At 43.2% G+C, this 16,638-nt stretch overlaps 1 protein-coding gene and 1 pseudogene across 1 annotated transcript; both read right to left on the bottom strand.

The window, feature by feature from the left end:
• Positions 1–24: 24 nt before the first annotated feature.
• On the bottom strand, positions 25–10,292 carry LOC129867014 (52 kDa repressor of the inhibitor of the protein kinase-like; annotated as a pseudogene).
• Positions 10,293–10,648: 356 nt separating this feature from the next.
• LOC129817599 (cytoskeleton-associated protein 2-like) lies at positions 10,649–16,419 on the bottom strand. The gene is made up of 7 exons (XM_055873025.1): positions 16,209–16,419; positions 15,778–15,844; positions 14,909–15,690; positions 12,214–12,568; positions 12,052–12,112; positions 11,618–11,888; positions 10,649–11,445 (listed from the first exon to the last, which is right to left on the bottom strand). The coding sequence occupies exons 2-7, from the start codon at positions 15,820–15,822 to the stop codon at positions 11,169–11,171; spliced, it is 1,791 nt and encodes a 596-aa protein (XP_055729000.1). The 5' UTR covers positions 15,823–15,844; positions 16,209–16,419; the 3' UTR covers positions 10,649–11,168.
• Positions 16,420–16,638: the final 219 nt, after the last annotated feature.

The raw sequence follows: 16,638 nt of genomic DNA, 5'->3' as shown, positions 1-16,638 counted from the left end.
GTGATCAAAGTCAATGAGGAAAGAAACATTTCCAACAATTTATTTGAGAAATGCAGCTATCACACAAAATGGTGTAAATAAATGTATGACAATAATTGCAATTCTTATTAGACTTAATCAAAAACGTTGATCTTTATTTGTAATCATTCTTACAAAAAGAACACAGTCTTAGATCAAAGCAGGTAGCCTAACAGTTAAGGGCGTTCGGCCAGTAACCGAAAGGTCACTGGTTTCGAATAGCCAAGCCGACTAGGTAAAAAAAATCTGAAGATGTGCCCTTGAGCAAGGCACTTAACCCTAATTGCTCCTGTAAGTCGCAATGGATAAGAGCGTCTGCTAAATGACTAAAATATAACAGTATTTCAAAAAATTTTATTTTATTTTTATTTTATTTAACCTTTATTTAACCAGGTAGGCAAATTGAGAACACGTTCTCATTTACAATTGCGACCTGGCCAAGATAAACCAAAGCAGTTCGACACATACAACAACACATAGTTACACATGGAGTAAAAACAAACATATAGTCAATAATACAGTGAAAAAAAAAATAAGTCTATATACAATGTGAGCAAGTGAGGTGAGATAAGGGAGGTGAAGGCAAACAGATATATGTATAAATAAATAAAAATATAAAAAGGCCATGGAGGCGAAGTGAGTACAACACAGCAAGTAAAATAAAAACTAAAAAAACACTGGAATGGTTGGTTTGCATTGGAAGAAAGTGCAAAGTAGAGACAGAAATAATGGGGTGCAAAGGAGCAGAATAAATTAATAAATAAATACAGTAGGTAAAGAGGTAGTTGTTTGGGCTAAATTGTAGATGGGTTATGTACAGGTGCAGTAATCTATGAGCTGCTCTGACAGCTGGTGCTTAAAGCTAGTGAGGGAGATAGGTATTTCCAGTTTCAGAGATTTTTGTAGTTCGTTCCAGTCATTGGCAGCAGAGAACTGGAAGGAGAGGCGTCCAAAGGAAGAATTGGTTTTGGGGGTGACTAGAGAGATATACCTGCTGGAGCGCGTGCTACAGGTAGGTGCTGCTATGGTGACCAGCGAGCTGAGATAAGGGGGGACTTTACCTAGCAGGGTCTTGTAGATGACCTGGAACCAGTGGGTTTGGCGACGAGTATGAAGCGAGGGCCAGCCAACGAGAGTGTACAGGTCGCAGTGGTGGGTAGTATATGGGGCTTTGGTGACAAAACGGATGGCACTGTGATAGACTGCATCCAATTTATTGAGTAGGGTTTTGGAGGCTATTTTGTAAATGACATCACCGAAGTCGAGGATTGGTAGGATGGTCAGTTTTACAAGGGTATGTTTGGCAGCATGAGTAAAGGATGCTTTGTTGCGGAATAGGAAGCCAATTCTAGATTTGACTTTGGATTGGAGATGTTTGATGTGGGTCTGGAAGGAGAGTTTACAGTCTAACCAGACACCTAGGTATTTGTAGTTGTCCACATATTCTAAGTCAGAGCCGTCCAAAGTAGTGATGTTGGACAGGCGGGCAGGAGCAGGCAGCGATCGGTTGAAGAGCATGCATTTGGTTTTACTTGTATTTAAGAGCAGTTGGAGGCCACGGAAGGAGAGTTGTATGGCATTGAAGCTCGCCTGGAGGGTTGTTAACACAGTGTCAAAAGAAGGGCCAGAAGTATACAGAATAGTGTCGTCTGCGTAGAGGTGGATCAGAGAATCACCAGCAGCAAGAGCGACATCATTGATGTAAACAGAGAAGAGAGTCGGTCCAAGAATTGAACCCTGGGGCACCCCCATAGAGACTGCCAGAGGCCCGGACAACAGACCCTCCGATTTGACACACTGAACTCTATCAGAGAAGTAGTTGGTGAACCAGGCGAGGCAATCATTAGAGAAACCAAGGCTGTCGAGTCTGCCAATGAGGATGTGGTGATTGACAGAGTCAAAAGCCTTGGCCAGGTCAATGAATACGGCTGCACAGTATTGTTTCCTATCGATGGCGGTTACGATATCGTTTATGACCTTGAGCGTGGCTGAGGTGCACCCATGACCAGCTCTGAAACCAGATTGCATAGCGGAGAAGGTGTGGTGTGATTCGAAATGGTCGGTAATCTGTTTGTTGACTTGGCTTTCGAAGACCTTAGAAAGGCAGGGTAGGATAGATATAGGTCTGTAGCAGTTAGGGTCAAGGGTGTCCCCCCCTTTGAAGAGGGGGATAACCGCAGCTGCTTTCCAATCTTTGGGGATCTCAGACGACACGAAAGAGAGGTTGAAGAGGCTAGTAATAGGGGTGGCAACAATTTCAGCAGATAGTTTTAGAAAGAAACGGTCCAGATTATCTAGCCCGGCTGATTTGTAAGGGTCCAGATTTTGCAGCTCATTAAGAACATCAGCTGACTGTATTTGGGAGAAAGAGAAATGGGGAAGGCTTGGGCGAGTAGCAGAGGGGAGGGCAGTGCTGTTGTCCGGGGTAGGGGTAGCCAGGTGGAAAGCATGGCCAGCCGTAGAAAAATGCTTATTGAAATTCTCAATTATAGTGGATTTGTCGGTGGTGACAGTGTTTCCTATCTTCAGAGCGGTTGGAAGCTGGGAGGAGGTGTTCTTATTCTCCATGGACTTTACGGTGTCCCAGAACTTTTTTGAATTTGTGTTGCAGGAAGCAAATTTCTGCTTGAAAAAGCTAGCCTTGGCTGTTCTAACTGCCTGTGTATATTGGTTTCTGGCTTCCCTGAAAAGTTGCATATCACGGGGGCTGTTCGATGCTAATGCAGAACGCCATAGGATGTTTTTCTGTTGGTTAAGGGCAGTCAGGTCAGGAGAGAACCAAGGGCTATATCTGTTCCTGGTTCTAAATTTCTTGAATGGGGCATGCTTATTCAAGATGGTGAGGAAGGCATTTTTAAAAAATGACCAGGCATCCTCTACTGACGGGATGAGATCAATATCCTTCCAGGATCCCCCAGGCCAGGTCGATTAGGAAGGCCTGCTCGCTGAAGTGTTTCAGGGAGCGTTTGACAGTGATGAGTGGAGGTCGTTTGACCGCTGACCCATTACGGATGCAGGCAATGAGGCAGTGATCGCTGAGATCTTGGTTGAAAACAGCAGAGGTGTATTTGGAGGGCAAGTTTGTTAGGATGATATCTATGAGGGTACCCGTGCTTACGGAATTGGGGTGGTACCTGGTAGGTTCATTGATAATTTGTGTGAGATTGAGGGCATCAAGCTTAGATTGTAGGGTGGCTGGGGTGTTGAGCATGTTCAAATTTAGGTCGCCTAGCAGCACGAGCTCTGAAGATAGATGGGGGGCAATCAGTTCACATATAGTGTCCAGAGCACAGCTGGGGGCAGAGGGTGGTCTATAGCAGGCGGCAACGGTGAGAGACTTGTTTTTAGAGAGGTGGATTTTTAAAGTAGAAGTTCAAATTGTTTGGGAACAGACCTGGATAGTATAACAGAACTCTGCAGGCAGTCTTTGCAGTAGATTGCAACACCGCCCCCTTTGGCCGTTCTATCTTGTCTGAAAATATTGTAATTGGGGATAAAAATGTCTGAATTTTTGGTGGTCTTTCTAAGCCAGGATTCAGAAACGGCTAAAACATCCGGGTTGGTAGAGTGTGCTAAAGCAGTGAACAAAACAAACTTAGGGAGGAGGCTTCTAATGTTAACATGCATGAAGCCAAGGCTATTACGGTTACAGAAGTCATCAAAAGAGAGCGCCTGGGGAATAGGAGTGGAGCCAGGTACTGCAGGGCCTGGATTCACCTCTACATCACCAGAGGAACAGAGGAGAAGTACGATAAGGGTACGGCTAAAAGCTATGAGAATTGGTCGCCTAGAGCTACTAGAGCAGAGAGTAAAAGGAAGTTTCTGGGGGCGATAAAATAGTTTAAAGGAATAATGTACAGACAAAGGTATGGTAGGATGTGAATACAGTGGAGGTAAACCTAGGTATTGAGTGATGATGAGAGAGATCTTGTCTCTAGAAACATCATTGAAACCAGGTGATGTCATCGCATATGTGGGTGGTGGAACTGAGAGGTTGGATATGGTATAGAGAGCAGGGCTAGAATCTCTACAGTGAAATAAGCCAATAAACACTAACCAGAACAGCAATGGACAAGGCATATTTACATTAAGGAGAGGTATGCTTAATCGAGTGATCAATAAGGGTCCAGTGAGTAGAGGTTGGTTGGGGTCGTGGCGATCCAGACAGCTGGCCGGGTATATGGCTATCGGTAGCAGCATAGGATGGAGGTCTGTTTGTAGATACCTCGTGCGTTTCCGTCGGTGGGTTCCGTGTGGTGGGGTTTTGTTCAGGTAGCAGCCGATAAGACAGCTAACGATTAGCGGGCCTCGGATGAGCGTTCAGGTAACGTCGGGACGGAGGTGCCGGTTGGATAAATCCCTCGGGCAGATAACGTCGGCAGTCAGTCGTGAAGGCCCGGTGGGGTTCCGTATCTGCAGCAGCAACAAAAGAAACGGGTCCGGATGGTGATGGAACTCCTCAGCTGGCTAGCTCCAGCATGATTTGAGTTTGCTCCGGGGTCGACGTAAGCCAATAGTCACACGGTATGCAGCTAGCTAGCTGCGAAATCAAGGTGCAAGTGTCCAGAGCCTGCGGTTGGAATCCGGGGAAACTGAGAAAAAAAGTCCCGGAATGCTCCGGTCCGAGTCGCGTTGCACAAAAGTGCCGGTAGATTATCGAGCTAAAGGAATAGCTGATGACCGCAAAACGTGGGCAGCTGAAACACCAACGCTAGCCAGCAAACCGGCTAATTTCGGGGCAGCTACAGATTAGCTTCTGGCTAGCTTTCGGAGTAGCTTCTGGTTAGCTTTCAGGCTAGCTTCTGAATTAGCCCCTGGCTATCTTCCACGATGGATTTTCAGATTGAGGTAAATAATACTTATTGTAATTGGTGAAGCGGGTTGCAGGAAAGCTTTTGTAGTTGAGTTCTTGGATAATAAAATAAATAAAAGATATGTGAAGAAAAGGTGTAAATATATATATATATATATACAGGACACGACACGACAATACGGAAAAGACGTCTCAACTGCTAAGCCACCTTGGATCAATCACATTGGACCTAGAATAAAGTACTCCCAGAAGACTTATGTAATAAGAATACATTTTCAGTTCTGTAATTTACATAACCAGTTGCATAAACATAAAAAAATTACCTATACATAAATTCAAATCACAAAAAACTTGAGTTGAAACTAAGTGTTTTGTTGCATACTAAATCTAATGATTCCCTCAAACTTGCAATGGTCATTGATCAACTTTATACAGACAAAATAAGTGGTTTCAAGTCAACATATCAAATTTCCAATAAGTAAGAGGTCAGCTCTAGTCGCAAATGCTGAAGACAGACTACAATTTATACAATAACAAGTCAACAGGCTGGCATACTTGCTCATTAGGGTCATGAAATTAAATTGGATTTAACTTTCATTGTTAGGGTATATCTTATTCTTAACGTAACTATCAACCATAAAGTCCAGGTCATGTCTGGCATAATGTATGACTCTTGGATCTGTGTTTGTCAGGTGTGTTCTGCAGGTACATCTGAAAACGTTTACGAGAAGCATTGCCGTCGACATCCTCAAGGCCCAGGACTGGCAGGTTGCTGAGCACCCTCAAGAATGCAAGCACATTGGGGAAGAACTTCACTTCAGCAAGCTGCAGCGTCTCATGGACGGTGGAGGGCAGGGTCACCTTGCCCCTATTTTTTCCACTTCACCCTCCAGCAGTGAAGCTCAGCAGGGAGAGTGTCTGCGTTGGGAAGGTCGTTCCTATACATCTCCATGTTGTTATCTTCAGACATGTTGAATTTCAGCTACCCCATGACAGCAGGGACGAGCGTCAAATATCTCAGGGCGTTAAGGTGGTTCTCAGAGAAGAGGTCATTCAGTTCTTTGATGACCTGGCTCACCACTGGGGCAGTCAGGTGCTCTTTGAAGTAGCTTTCGGGCTGGATCTCTGTTCCAGCTTCTGGGCGGTGCTTTCTCAAGTACAGCCTGGGAACCTTGACCGGAATCTCTAGCGCAGCAGCTAGGTTAACAGCCTCTTCGAACTAGAACTCATGGTACACCTCAATGTTATCCAATACCTCGTTCAGCGAGTGTAACACAGCGGTCAAGCTGCTTGCAGCAAAGTAGACATCTGTTGTTGGCCCTTGCAAGTTCTTGCCGAAGGTCCTTGTGAATGACAGAGTGTTTTTCAGCACAACCAACGCTGCAACAAACTCAAAATCAGCCAGAGCCTCTGATATCTCCAAGGCATCATGTGTGTCTTGGTTACTCCACCTCAGATCTTCATTGTCATGGACACTATCTACGCAGAGCAGTAGAGATTCCACGACGTCGACTGCCACCTCAAATGAATCATGCCTCATTGTCCAGTTGGTACGGCAGGCCTCTTTCAGATCACTGGCCTTCTCTTCATTGCCCTGGTAGAAAATTGAGATGGCATTCTCCAACTCCAATTGCAGTGAAGGCGACTTGTTGAAAAAAGACTCAATCTTCTTGGAAGTAGACATGACAATCTGAATGCCTGTCAAAGCCACTCCACTTGCCAGTGAGACATTCAAGGCACAGGTGGAACTTGGCGTGTGCACTGCTGTGGGATACTTCTCTGTGAGTTTGGTTGCAATGGCTTTCATTTTGCTAGAATGCACACCGGAGCTGAAGTGGGCCTGCCCTCTGCAGTAGTCCATATTCAAGCCCCATTTCTTTGTCACCTCAGTCAGCAGCCTCTCCATCAGGGTCTCCTCATCTCCCTCAAAAGGAAGGAATCCCACAAACTCCTCCCGCAAGCAGTTGGCCTGGTTCAAAAAACGTAAGAATATGGGGATATGGGACTCACCCAAGATCTCGACCACAGCGTCAGTGACCAATAAGAAGTGACCCTCTAACTTCCTGTAAGTGTTTATCACGGACACAGTTCTCACAGACCTCCATCATCTGCCTCTGCTGGGTAGAAGTGCAGCACTCTGCATTCACAGCGCTAGTCTCAAACCTTTTCCTGAGAGCTTCGTCACCACCAGCATTCATTCGGTACTCCAACAATGCCTGGAAGTTGCTTGGAGTGAGACCGTCGCACTCCTGCACCTCCTCGGTATGTCTATTCAGAGGTATGGTCTGTTTCCCCAACACCAGAAGAACTTCAAATAGTGATTTGAGATATTCTCTGTGCTTCTTCTCCTCAGAGGTCAGCTGGGGGGGGCTGGTTTGTCTCAGAGTCATCTTGGCCTTCACCATCATCTTTGCTAGTCTTTGATTGGTCCACAGAGTCCACTATAGGAAAATAAAGTAATATTGATTAAAAATAAGATGAGTATAACTTTTTGCTTATGTGGGTCCTGTGATAGGGCATTGTCTCATGATGAAAAGGGAAATACATCCATTACTAGTCATTCAATTTAAACCTAGAATATTATTGCATTGCAATGCATTCAGAAAGTATTCAGACCCCTTGACTTTATCCACATTTTATGTTACAGCTTTATTCTAAAATTGAAATAATCCCCCCCCCCCCCCCCCTCAATTTATACCCAATTCACCATTATGACAAAGAGAAAAGAGGTTATATTTTTTGTTGTTGATGTATTACAAATAAAAAATAGCATATTTAAATAAGTATTCAGACCCTTTGCTATGAGACTCGAAATTAAGTTCAGGTGCATCCTGTTTCCGTTGATCCTCCTTGGTGTTTCTATAACTTTATTGGAGTCCACCTGTGGTAAATTCAATTGACTGGACATGATTTGGAAAGGCACAAACCTGTCTATATAAAGGTCCCACAGTTATGGGGAATGCCAGAGCAAAAACCAAGCCATGAGGTTGAAGGAATTGTCCGTAGAGCGCAGAGACAAGATTGTGTCGAGGCACAGATCTGGGGAAGGGTACCAAAGAAAATCTGCAGATTTGAAGGTCCCCAAGAACACAGTGGCCTCCATCATTCCTAAATGTAAGAAGTTTGGAACCACTAAGACTTCCTAGAGCTGGTCGCCAGGCCAAACTGAGCAATCAGTGGAGAAGGGCATTGGTCAAGGAGGTGACCAAGAACCCGATGGTCACTCTGACAGAGCTCCAGATTTCCTCTGGAGATGGGAGAACCTTCCAGAAGGACAACCATCTCTGCAGCACTCTACCAATCAGGCAAATACAGTGGCTAGATGGAAGCCACTCCTCAGTGAAGGGCACATGACACCCCGCTTAGAGTTTGCCAAAAGGCACCTAAAGGACCGTCAGATCATGAAAAACAAGATTCTCTGGTCTGATGAAACCAAGATTGAACTCTTTAGCCTGAATGCCAAGCGTCACATCTGGAGGAAACCTGGTACCATCCCTACGGTGAAACACGGTGGTGGTGGCATCATCATGCTGTGGGGATGTTTTTCAGTCGCAGGGACTGGGAGACAAGTCAGGATCGAGGGAAAGATGAACGGAGCAAAGTACAGAGAGCTCCTTGATGAAAACCTGCTCCAGAGCGCGCAGGACCTCAGACTGGGGCGAAGGTTCACCTTCCAACAGGACAACACAGGAGTGGCTTTGGGACAAGTCTCTGAATATCCTTGAGTGGCCCATCCAGAGCCCGGACTTGAACCGATCGAACATCTCTGGAGAGACCTGAAAATAGCTGTACAGTGACGCTCCCAAACCAACCTGACAGAGCTTGAGAGAATCTGCAGAGAAGGAATGGGAGAAACTCCTCAAATACAGGTGTGCCAAGCTTGTAGCGTCATACACAAGAAGACTCGAGGCTGTAATCACTGTTGAAGTTGCTTCAACAAAGTACTGAGTAAAGAGTCTGAATACTTATTTAAATGTGATATTTCAGTTTTATTTTTAATACATTTGCAAACATTTCTAAAAACCTGTTTTTGCTTTCATTAAGGGGTATTGTGCAGATTGAGGAAAAAAATATTTAATCATTTTAGAATAAGGCTAATGTAACAAAATGTGGAAAAGTCAAGGGGTCTGAATACTTTCTGAATGCACTGTACATTGAAACAGCCTCAACATAAGATGCACAACTTACTTTTCATCCCTTTCATTTGCCTTGCTTCATCTTCACTCTGTAGAATATAATAGCAAGAGAGAAACAATAAACAAGCTGTTTCATTTCAATACATTGAGTATGACTAGTGATTTGTTAAATGGAAAAGAAACCCCTACCAGCTCTTTAATCCTCTTGCATTTCCTACTTTGTGGCTTATTGAGCTGGGATTGTAAATCAAAGATGGTTGGTATGGCATTATCCTTCAGCATTGTACTGTAGGAACTGGAAATATGAACGATTTATTAAACTACCTATTTGATGGGTGTGTGTAGCACTAAATAAGTACACATCTCTGTTCAACTACATCAATTTCAAATGTTAAACGTTTCAGCTAAGCCAAAATAAACAAATGCCAAGCAAATTGCATCAGTATCACTTACTGCTTTACAAATCACGGATGGTTCAAAATGCTTAGCAAAGTCTGTAGTGTCTGTTCAGCTGGTCAGGCGTTTTATCTTCAAGATCCTTGCCATGACAGTTTTCCACCCACTGTTTGCATCTGTGCACAACAGACAAAACAAACTATTCTCATTCATACATTTAGCTTCATTGAATGAGATTGAACATTAAGAACGAGTTATTCAAACACTGTCGTCAGTGACCAATGAGAAAAACGACCCTCTGACTTCCTGTAAGAGTTCCTCACGGATACAACTTTAAAAAACAAACAGTTCTCATTTATACATTTAGCGATCATTGAATGAGATTGAACTAGTTATTAAAATACTGAAGATATGATTGTTATAGTTAATGGTATAATCACATAATCACATTGTCTGCTGTGTTGACAATAACATGCAAACTAAAACAAGGTGTCTCGCTAGCAAGCAGCTTGCTGTATGTTTTAACAACCAAACCCCAAAAGTCTGGTTATGCAATTATTCTGCAAGCATGCTGCAAAACTAGCTACAGGCTAGCCAAATAGCTTACACAGTGCACATATTTAGCTGACAGCTAACGTTAACTTAGTTAGCTTAATGTGCAAAGTCAAGCATGGAAGACCGTCTTATTAACGTACCTTTCAGTGTCCCTTGGAAACCTGAAGAATAGCGATGCTGACCGATTACTTTTTATGGTGAAATTTGGTGCTGCGCAAAAGTTTGACATGGCTTGCTTATGCTAGTATAATGCTTTTCAAAAGTAATTTACTTCAATATGAACTTATCCAGTAATTAGTAAAGAATGGACTCGCACGCAACAGAGTTTTATGTGGCGTGGAGGAATCAACGCGACAAGCGATTAAACCACGACCTTCCCACAATACTTTGCTAACATAACCCAGTGCGCATGTTTGTCACCGCTCTGTTCATATCACCTCAGGGTTCCAATACTGATATTAGCTTTCCTTGCGCCCTTCGGATCAAGACATGCCTGCACAATTATTCACACAAGACATTTCAAGAGTTTTGACATTGTTCATGTTTGGCCCTCCGAAACTCGTTAGCCAGGTATAGGACAGTATTTTCTAACTTACCATATCCCAATTTGACTAAAATTACAGTCCAGCAGGGCAGTTGAATCCAGTGAGTAATCAATGAATACATTTCTTTGTTAAGGTATGTTATTGCATGATTTCCCATTTCAAAAGCAATAATTCCACCAGAGAACCATTTTGTTATAATTTTATTGAATAGTGTCACTTTTCCTGGATGTGCAACACACATTTCTTTATTTCCTACCAAATTATTGAGGGTGATAAAAGGTGTGCTGTATGTAATTTATCTATGGTAAAACCTAGAGGTAGATATTAAATTATCAACTCTGCATTAAAATAAACAATACATTCATAAAACAAACACAGTAAGACAGCAGAGAGAATATATACAACAAATAAAAGAGAAGGTGTAGCAGGTCAAGCTATGGCAAATGTCCCTTCCTTATGAGAAGTAACAACTAAGACAAACAGAAAACAAAAAGGCATGCCTAATTGAGGCACCCAGTCTTATTGTATTAGTAAATCTTGCCACACAAAGCCCATATTATCACAATTTGGATTAACAACCATTATGGATGGTAAAACAGCAAATAATCTATTTTCATTATTTTAAAACCCCTTTTGTAAAGTGCCCATCAGTTCCATATTCTTTCTATTCATTTTCAGGCCTTCTCGTCCCACTCATCCAAAGACTCAGATCCTCTCCAGGTCTTTGGGATGGTCAGGCAGGTCCTCCAGGAGAGCAGGGTTCCTCCTGTAGATGTAAGCGTTGGCATCGTCATCTAGATTCACCAGCTCTGCCAGCGAGGACACACAGGTGTCGTGGTCTGTCAGCATCACAGGCAGGTGGGATGACTTGCGCTGGATGCGACAAGAACGACGGACTGGTGTCAGGAACTTCAGATCCTTGATGGTGTTTTTTCGCCTGGAACCACTTGCACATGCCTCACCGTTGATTGTTCTCTTAACACTAGAAGGGGAAAGAGATGGACAGAATTGTGTGGTTAGTTGACAGCCATGTTCAGTTTAATATACATTTCAATATAGAGATGTGAAGTAGTGATGTTCTCCATGACCTCCAGAATTTCCAATAATTGTATGGAAGTGATTGTAAAATAGGTATTTAAGATAAGACATATCACCTTTGAAGGTATGGAGTTGTCTTCAGATTGTATTTCACCATGGAGGCTCCCTCTGGTGTAGTTTCCATCAAGCATTCGTCATCATAATCACTATCGACTTTCTCAACATAACCCTTCCTTACTTTCTTCTCTGAAGCTCCCGCTCCTACTTCACTTTTCACTTCCTCAGACCTGTCAAAATTATTCTCAGCAAACTCATTCCTCTCTTCAAATCCATAATTTGTCCCGCCCTCCACGATTTTATCTTCAGATTCCTTTTTCTCATGTGGCTCTAAAAGAAAAAAAAAGAACACACCAATGAATATAACACATGACTAAAGTTTACATGATAAAATGTTGAATCTTCCAGTTCCATGATTTGAATCAGGCAGATGATGCCAAGTGAGCAAGTACATTTGACTGTTTGCTGTGAATGTACTGACCACAAAACTTACCATCCACACATGCTGAGGGCGTCTCCAATGCCTCCAAAGCATCACAAAGGTTGACCACAACCTGTGATAAGACAGGACAGTGGTGGTTAGGTTATATTTAAGAATTTTGATGAATAAAACTACAGTACCAAAATAATAAATTACTAAACAAAGGTTTCTTACGTCATTCATTTGAACCTCTGGATCAATAGGGAGAAAATATGTATCAGAGTTGTCAAGCAAGTCCAGCGTCGTGTTCATTATCAGTGGAGTTGAGGCACAGGCTGCCTCCTGCTCAGGGACCACCTGGTCATTTTTAGGCCGAACAGTCGGTTCAGGCTCAGGACCAGGTTGTTGTGACGTCTGATCAGAGGGCTGAGGCTCAACATTGGTCTTTTGTGGTGAGAAGGCTGTGAATACTGGGTGGACTTCAGGCTTGGGCTGCACAACGGGTTTATACTTTGGGAGTGCCACTGCTGATATGGGAGGCCTTTTCAGAGTCTTTCCCTTGGATGCCAGCCACTCTGCCAGCTTTGCTCTGGCAATCAATGATTAAAAACATCAGTTAAAACCAGTGGTGGAAAAAGTACCCAATTGTCATACTTGAGTATAAAGATATATATAGATAACTTAATAGAAAATGACAAGTAAAAGCAAAAGTCACTCAGTAAAATACTACTCGAGTAAAAGTCTAAAAGTATTTGGTTTTAAATATACTTAAGTATCAAAAGTAAATGTAATTGCAAAAATATACATAAGTATCAAAAACAATAAAAAATAAAAGAATTTCAAATTGCATATATATATATATACACTGCTCAAAAAAATAAAGGGAACACTTAAATAACACAATGTAACTCCAAGTCAATCACACTTCTGTGAAATCAAACTGTCCACTTAGGAAGCAACACTGATTGACAATACATTTCACATGCTGTTGTGCAAATGGAATAGACAAAAGGTGGAAATTATAGGCAATTAGCAAGACACCCCCCAAAACAGGAGTGATTCTGCAGGTGGTGACCACAGACCACTTCTCAGTTCCTATGCTTCCTGGCTGATGTTTTGGTCACTTTTGAATGCTGGCGGTGCTCTCACTCTAGTGGTAGCATGAGACGGAGTCTACAACCCACACAAGTCGCTCAGGTAGTGCAGTTCATCCAGGATGGCACATCAATGCGAACTGTGGCAAAAAGGTTTGCTGTGTCTGTCAGCGTAGTGTCCAGAGCATGCAGGCGCTACCAGGAGACAGGCCAGTACATCAGGAGACGTGGAGGAGGCCGTAGGAGGGCAACAACCCAGCAGCAGGACCGCTACCTCCGCCTTTGTGCAAGGAGGTGCACTGCCAGCGCCCTGCAAAATGACCTCCAGCAGGCCACAAATGTGCATGTGTCTGCTCAAACGGTCAGAAACAGACTCCATGAGGGTGGTATGAGGGCCCGACGTCCACAGTTGGGGGTTGTGCTTACAGCCCAACACCGTGCAGGACGTTTGGCATTTGCCAGAGAACACCAAATTTGGCAAATTCGCCACTGGCGCCCTGTGCTCTTCACAGATGAAAGCAGGTTCACACTGAGCACATGAGCACATGTGACAGACGTGACAGAGTCTGGAGACGCCGTGGAGAACGTTCTGCTGCCTGCAACATCCTCCAGCATGACCGGTTTGGCGATGGGTCAGTCATAGTGTGGGGTGGCATTTCTTTGTGGGGCCGCACAGCCCTCCATGTGCTCGCCAGAGGTAACCTGACTGCCATTAGGTACCGAGATGAGATCCTCAGACCCCTTGTGAGACCATATGCTGACACATGCACATTTGTGGCCTGCTGGAGGTCATTTTGCAGGGCCCTGGCAGTGCACCTCCTTGCACTAAGGCGGAGGTACCGGTCCTGCTGCTGAGATGTTGCCCTCCTACGGCCTCCTCCACGTCTCCTGATGTACTGGCCTGTCTCCTGGTAGCGCCCTTATGCTCTGGACACTACGCTGACAGACACAGCAAACCTTTTTGCCACAGTTCGCATTGATGTGCCATCGTGGATGAACTGCACTACCTGAGCCACTTGTGTGGGTTGTAGACTCCGTCTCATGCTACCACTAGAGTGAGAGCACCGCCAGCATTCAAAAGTGACCAAAACATCAGCCAGGAAGCATAGGAACTGAGAAGTGGTCTGTGGTCACCACCTGCAGAATCACTCCTGTTTTGGGGGGTGTCTTGCTAATTGCCTATAATTTCCACCTTTTGTCTATTCCATTTGCACAACAGCATGTGAAATGTATTGTCAATCAGTGTTGCTTCCTAAGTGGACAGTTTGATTTCACAGAAGTGTGATTGACTTGGAGTTACATTGTGTTGTTTAAGTGTTCCCTTTATTTTTTTGAGCAGTATATATATATATATATATATATATATATATATAATTATATATATATAATTATTATAACGGCACAATTTTAGTTTAAAAAATAAATAATTTACAGATAACCGGGGACACACTACAACACGCAGATATAAATTTACAAACAAAGCATATGTTTATTGATTGACCAGATCAGAGGCAGTAGGGATGACCAGTGATGTTGTCTTAATTGGACCATTTTCCTGACCCGTTAAGATTTCAAAATGTAATGGACACTTTTGCGGGCCAGGGAAAATGTATGGAGTAAAAAGTACATTATTTTCTTTAGGAATGCAAAATTAAAAGTTGTCAAAAATATATATAGTAAAGTACAGATATCCCCAAAAACTACCTAAGTAGTACTTTAAAGTATTTTTACTTAAGTACTTTACACCACTGGTTACAACTATTTTGAGCAGTTACCAAAGTACCAAAAATATCAGTTATTGGACAATTCAAGAATGTTAAACAAAAATCACAAACCTTTTCTCTTCAGCAGTCTCTGTGTTAGCCCTGTACTGGCTTAGGGTGCTGGCAACCGGAGGCTTGCGAACTTTGTCAGTTGTCATCTTAGGCTTGGTTCTCTGTGGCAGCTCTTTCTCCTTTGATGTCATGGCAGACCTACTGGAGCTTTGGAGAGCTGTGGTAAGTAGAGCCTTTCTGGCAGGAGGGACTGCAGAGCAAAAGCCTGTTGGACGGCATGTGGCTGGGCACTTAGAGACTGGAGGAGGCCCATTGGACACAGACTTGGATTTTGAGGGTTGACGTATTTGAGGGGGCTTGAACATGGAACGCTGAGGCAAGTCAGCAACAGCTTTGGGCCTGACCTTTGTCAAATTCCCAGGCTTTTGGCTTTCAGCTTTGGGTGCCGAGGTCTTGGTAGCTGCTTTGCTTTCTTCCCCTCCCTCCAGGCAACTAGGCTTCCTGAAGGTGCTTATTTTGGATTGGACAACCTTTCCTTTGTAGGTGCCAGGGACAGGTTTAGCTGGGACGGTAGCTGGCTTTGAGGCCTCTGCAACCAGTTTTCTCTGTCTGACAGCCTGTTTGGTGAGTAAGGTTTGGCTGAAAGTGTTGCGTCTCTTTGTATCACCAGCGGTTGCCATCTTGACCTTCTTCAGAGCATCTTCTCCCTTTCCCAAGTCCTCCTTTTTATTGCTCTTGGAATGCAGAGGGGCAGATGGAGTTGCCACTGTTTTAGTAGAAGCAGCTCTGGTAATAAAGGACTTAGTGGGTCCACTTGCTGGTCTGGCATTCTCTTTGTTACCCTAATAATAGCAGACAGGACAAACAAGAAATAATACATTGTACAGAAAAGTAGTAGGCCTAACAGAAGAAAAAAAGAGCTACATTACCTTTTTCAAGTTGGTGTTATTTCTTGTAACTGTATCCATTTTCATTGGTGTCACAAATGGCAGACCCCTTAAATATTTACAAACATACTTGTTCAGTAACAGACCTTGAATAATTAGATAAAAAGCCAGGAAAAATATGTTTTACAAGGAATTCAGTTTGTATAACGTTAGCTGGCTACTGAAATGTCTTCTATGTTTAGTTATCTATATGGCTAGTTACCCACCTAACTAGCAGCTTAGCCTCTAGTAATAAGAATCTTTGATATTAGTGTTGTTAGATAGCTAGCTGAAAGGCGTTTTTCGACCACGTTGTCTTGCAAAACGTAGATTAAACTGGCTAAATGTACAGTACGTTAGCTAGCTGGAAAACTTCAAAACACTGGTGTCAATTTCAATAGCAAATTAGATAAACAATTTTAAATCGCGCTTACCTTCTGATTCAATGTATTGTAGACAAAAATAAAAACGGACAGACACAAGGTAAAACGTCCCTCGCAAAACAAACCCGATTAAACGTTGGCGCTGTATTACGGAAAATAAGATTGGTCTGGATTGGTCGAGATGTTGTCGGGAAAACTCAATTTAGCCAATCGAATGTCTCGAGATTAGGTCATAGGACAATTTGGAGGAGGGTTTGGGCGGGTTCATCTGAGATGAAGGCATACGTCTGTACTTTTGAATGTTTGAACCATAATAGAATTCCTAAAATACTGTCTGACTGCTACACCCAGACCAGAGAGGAAGACAACATTTGATATAACTTTTATACAAAATGTATAGACTGATTAACGTCCTAATGGTAATCCAACTTTAGAATCACCTACATGCTGCTTTATTAACCGAGATAAATTGTGTATTGCT

This window comes from Salvelinus fontinalis, chromosome 2 (assembly GCF_029448725.1).
Source record: "Salvelinus fontinalis isolate EN_2023a chromosome 2, ASM2944872v1, whole genome shotgun sequence".
NCBI classification, from domain to species: Eukaryota; Metazoa; Chordata; class Actinopteri; order Salmoniformes; family Salmonidae; genus Salvelinus; species Salvelinus fontinalis.
This window is presented reverse-complemented; position numbering and strand designations above follow the sequence as displayed.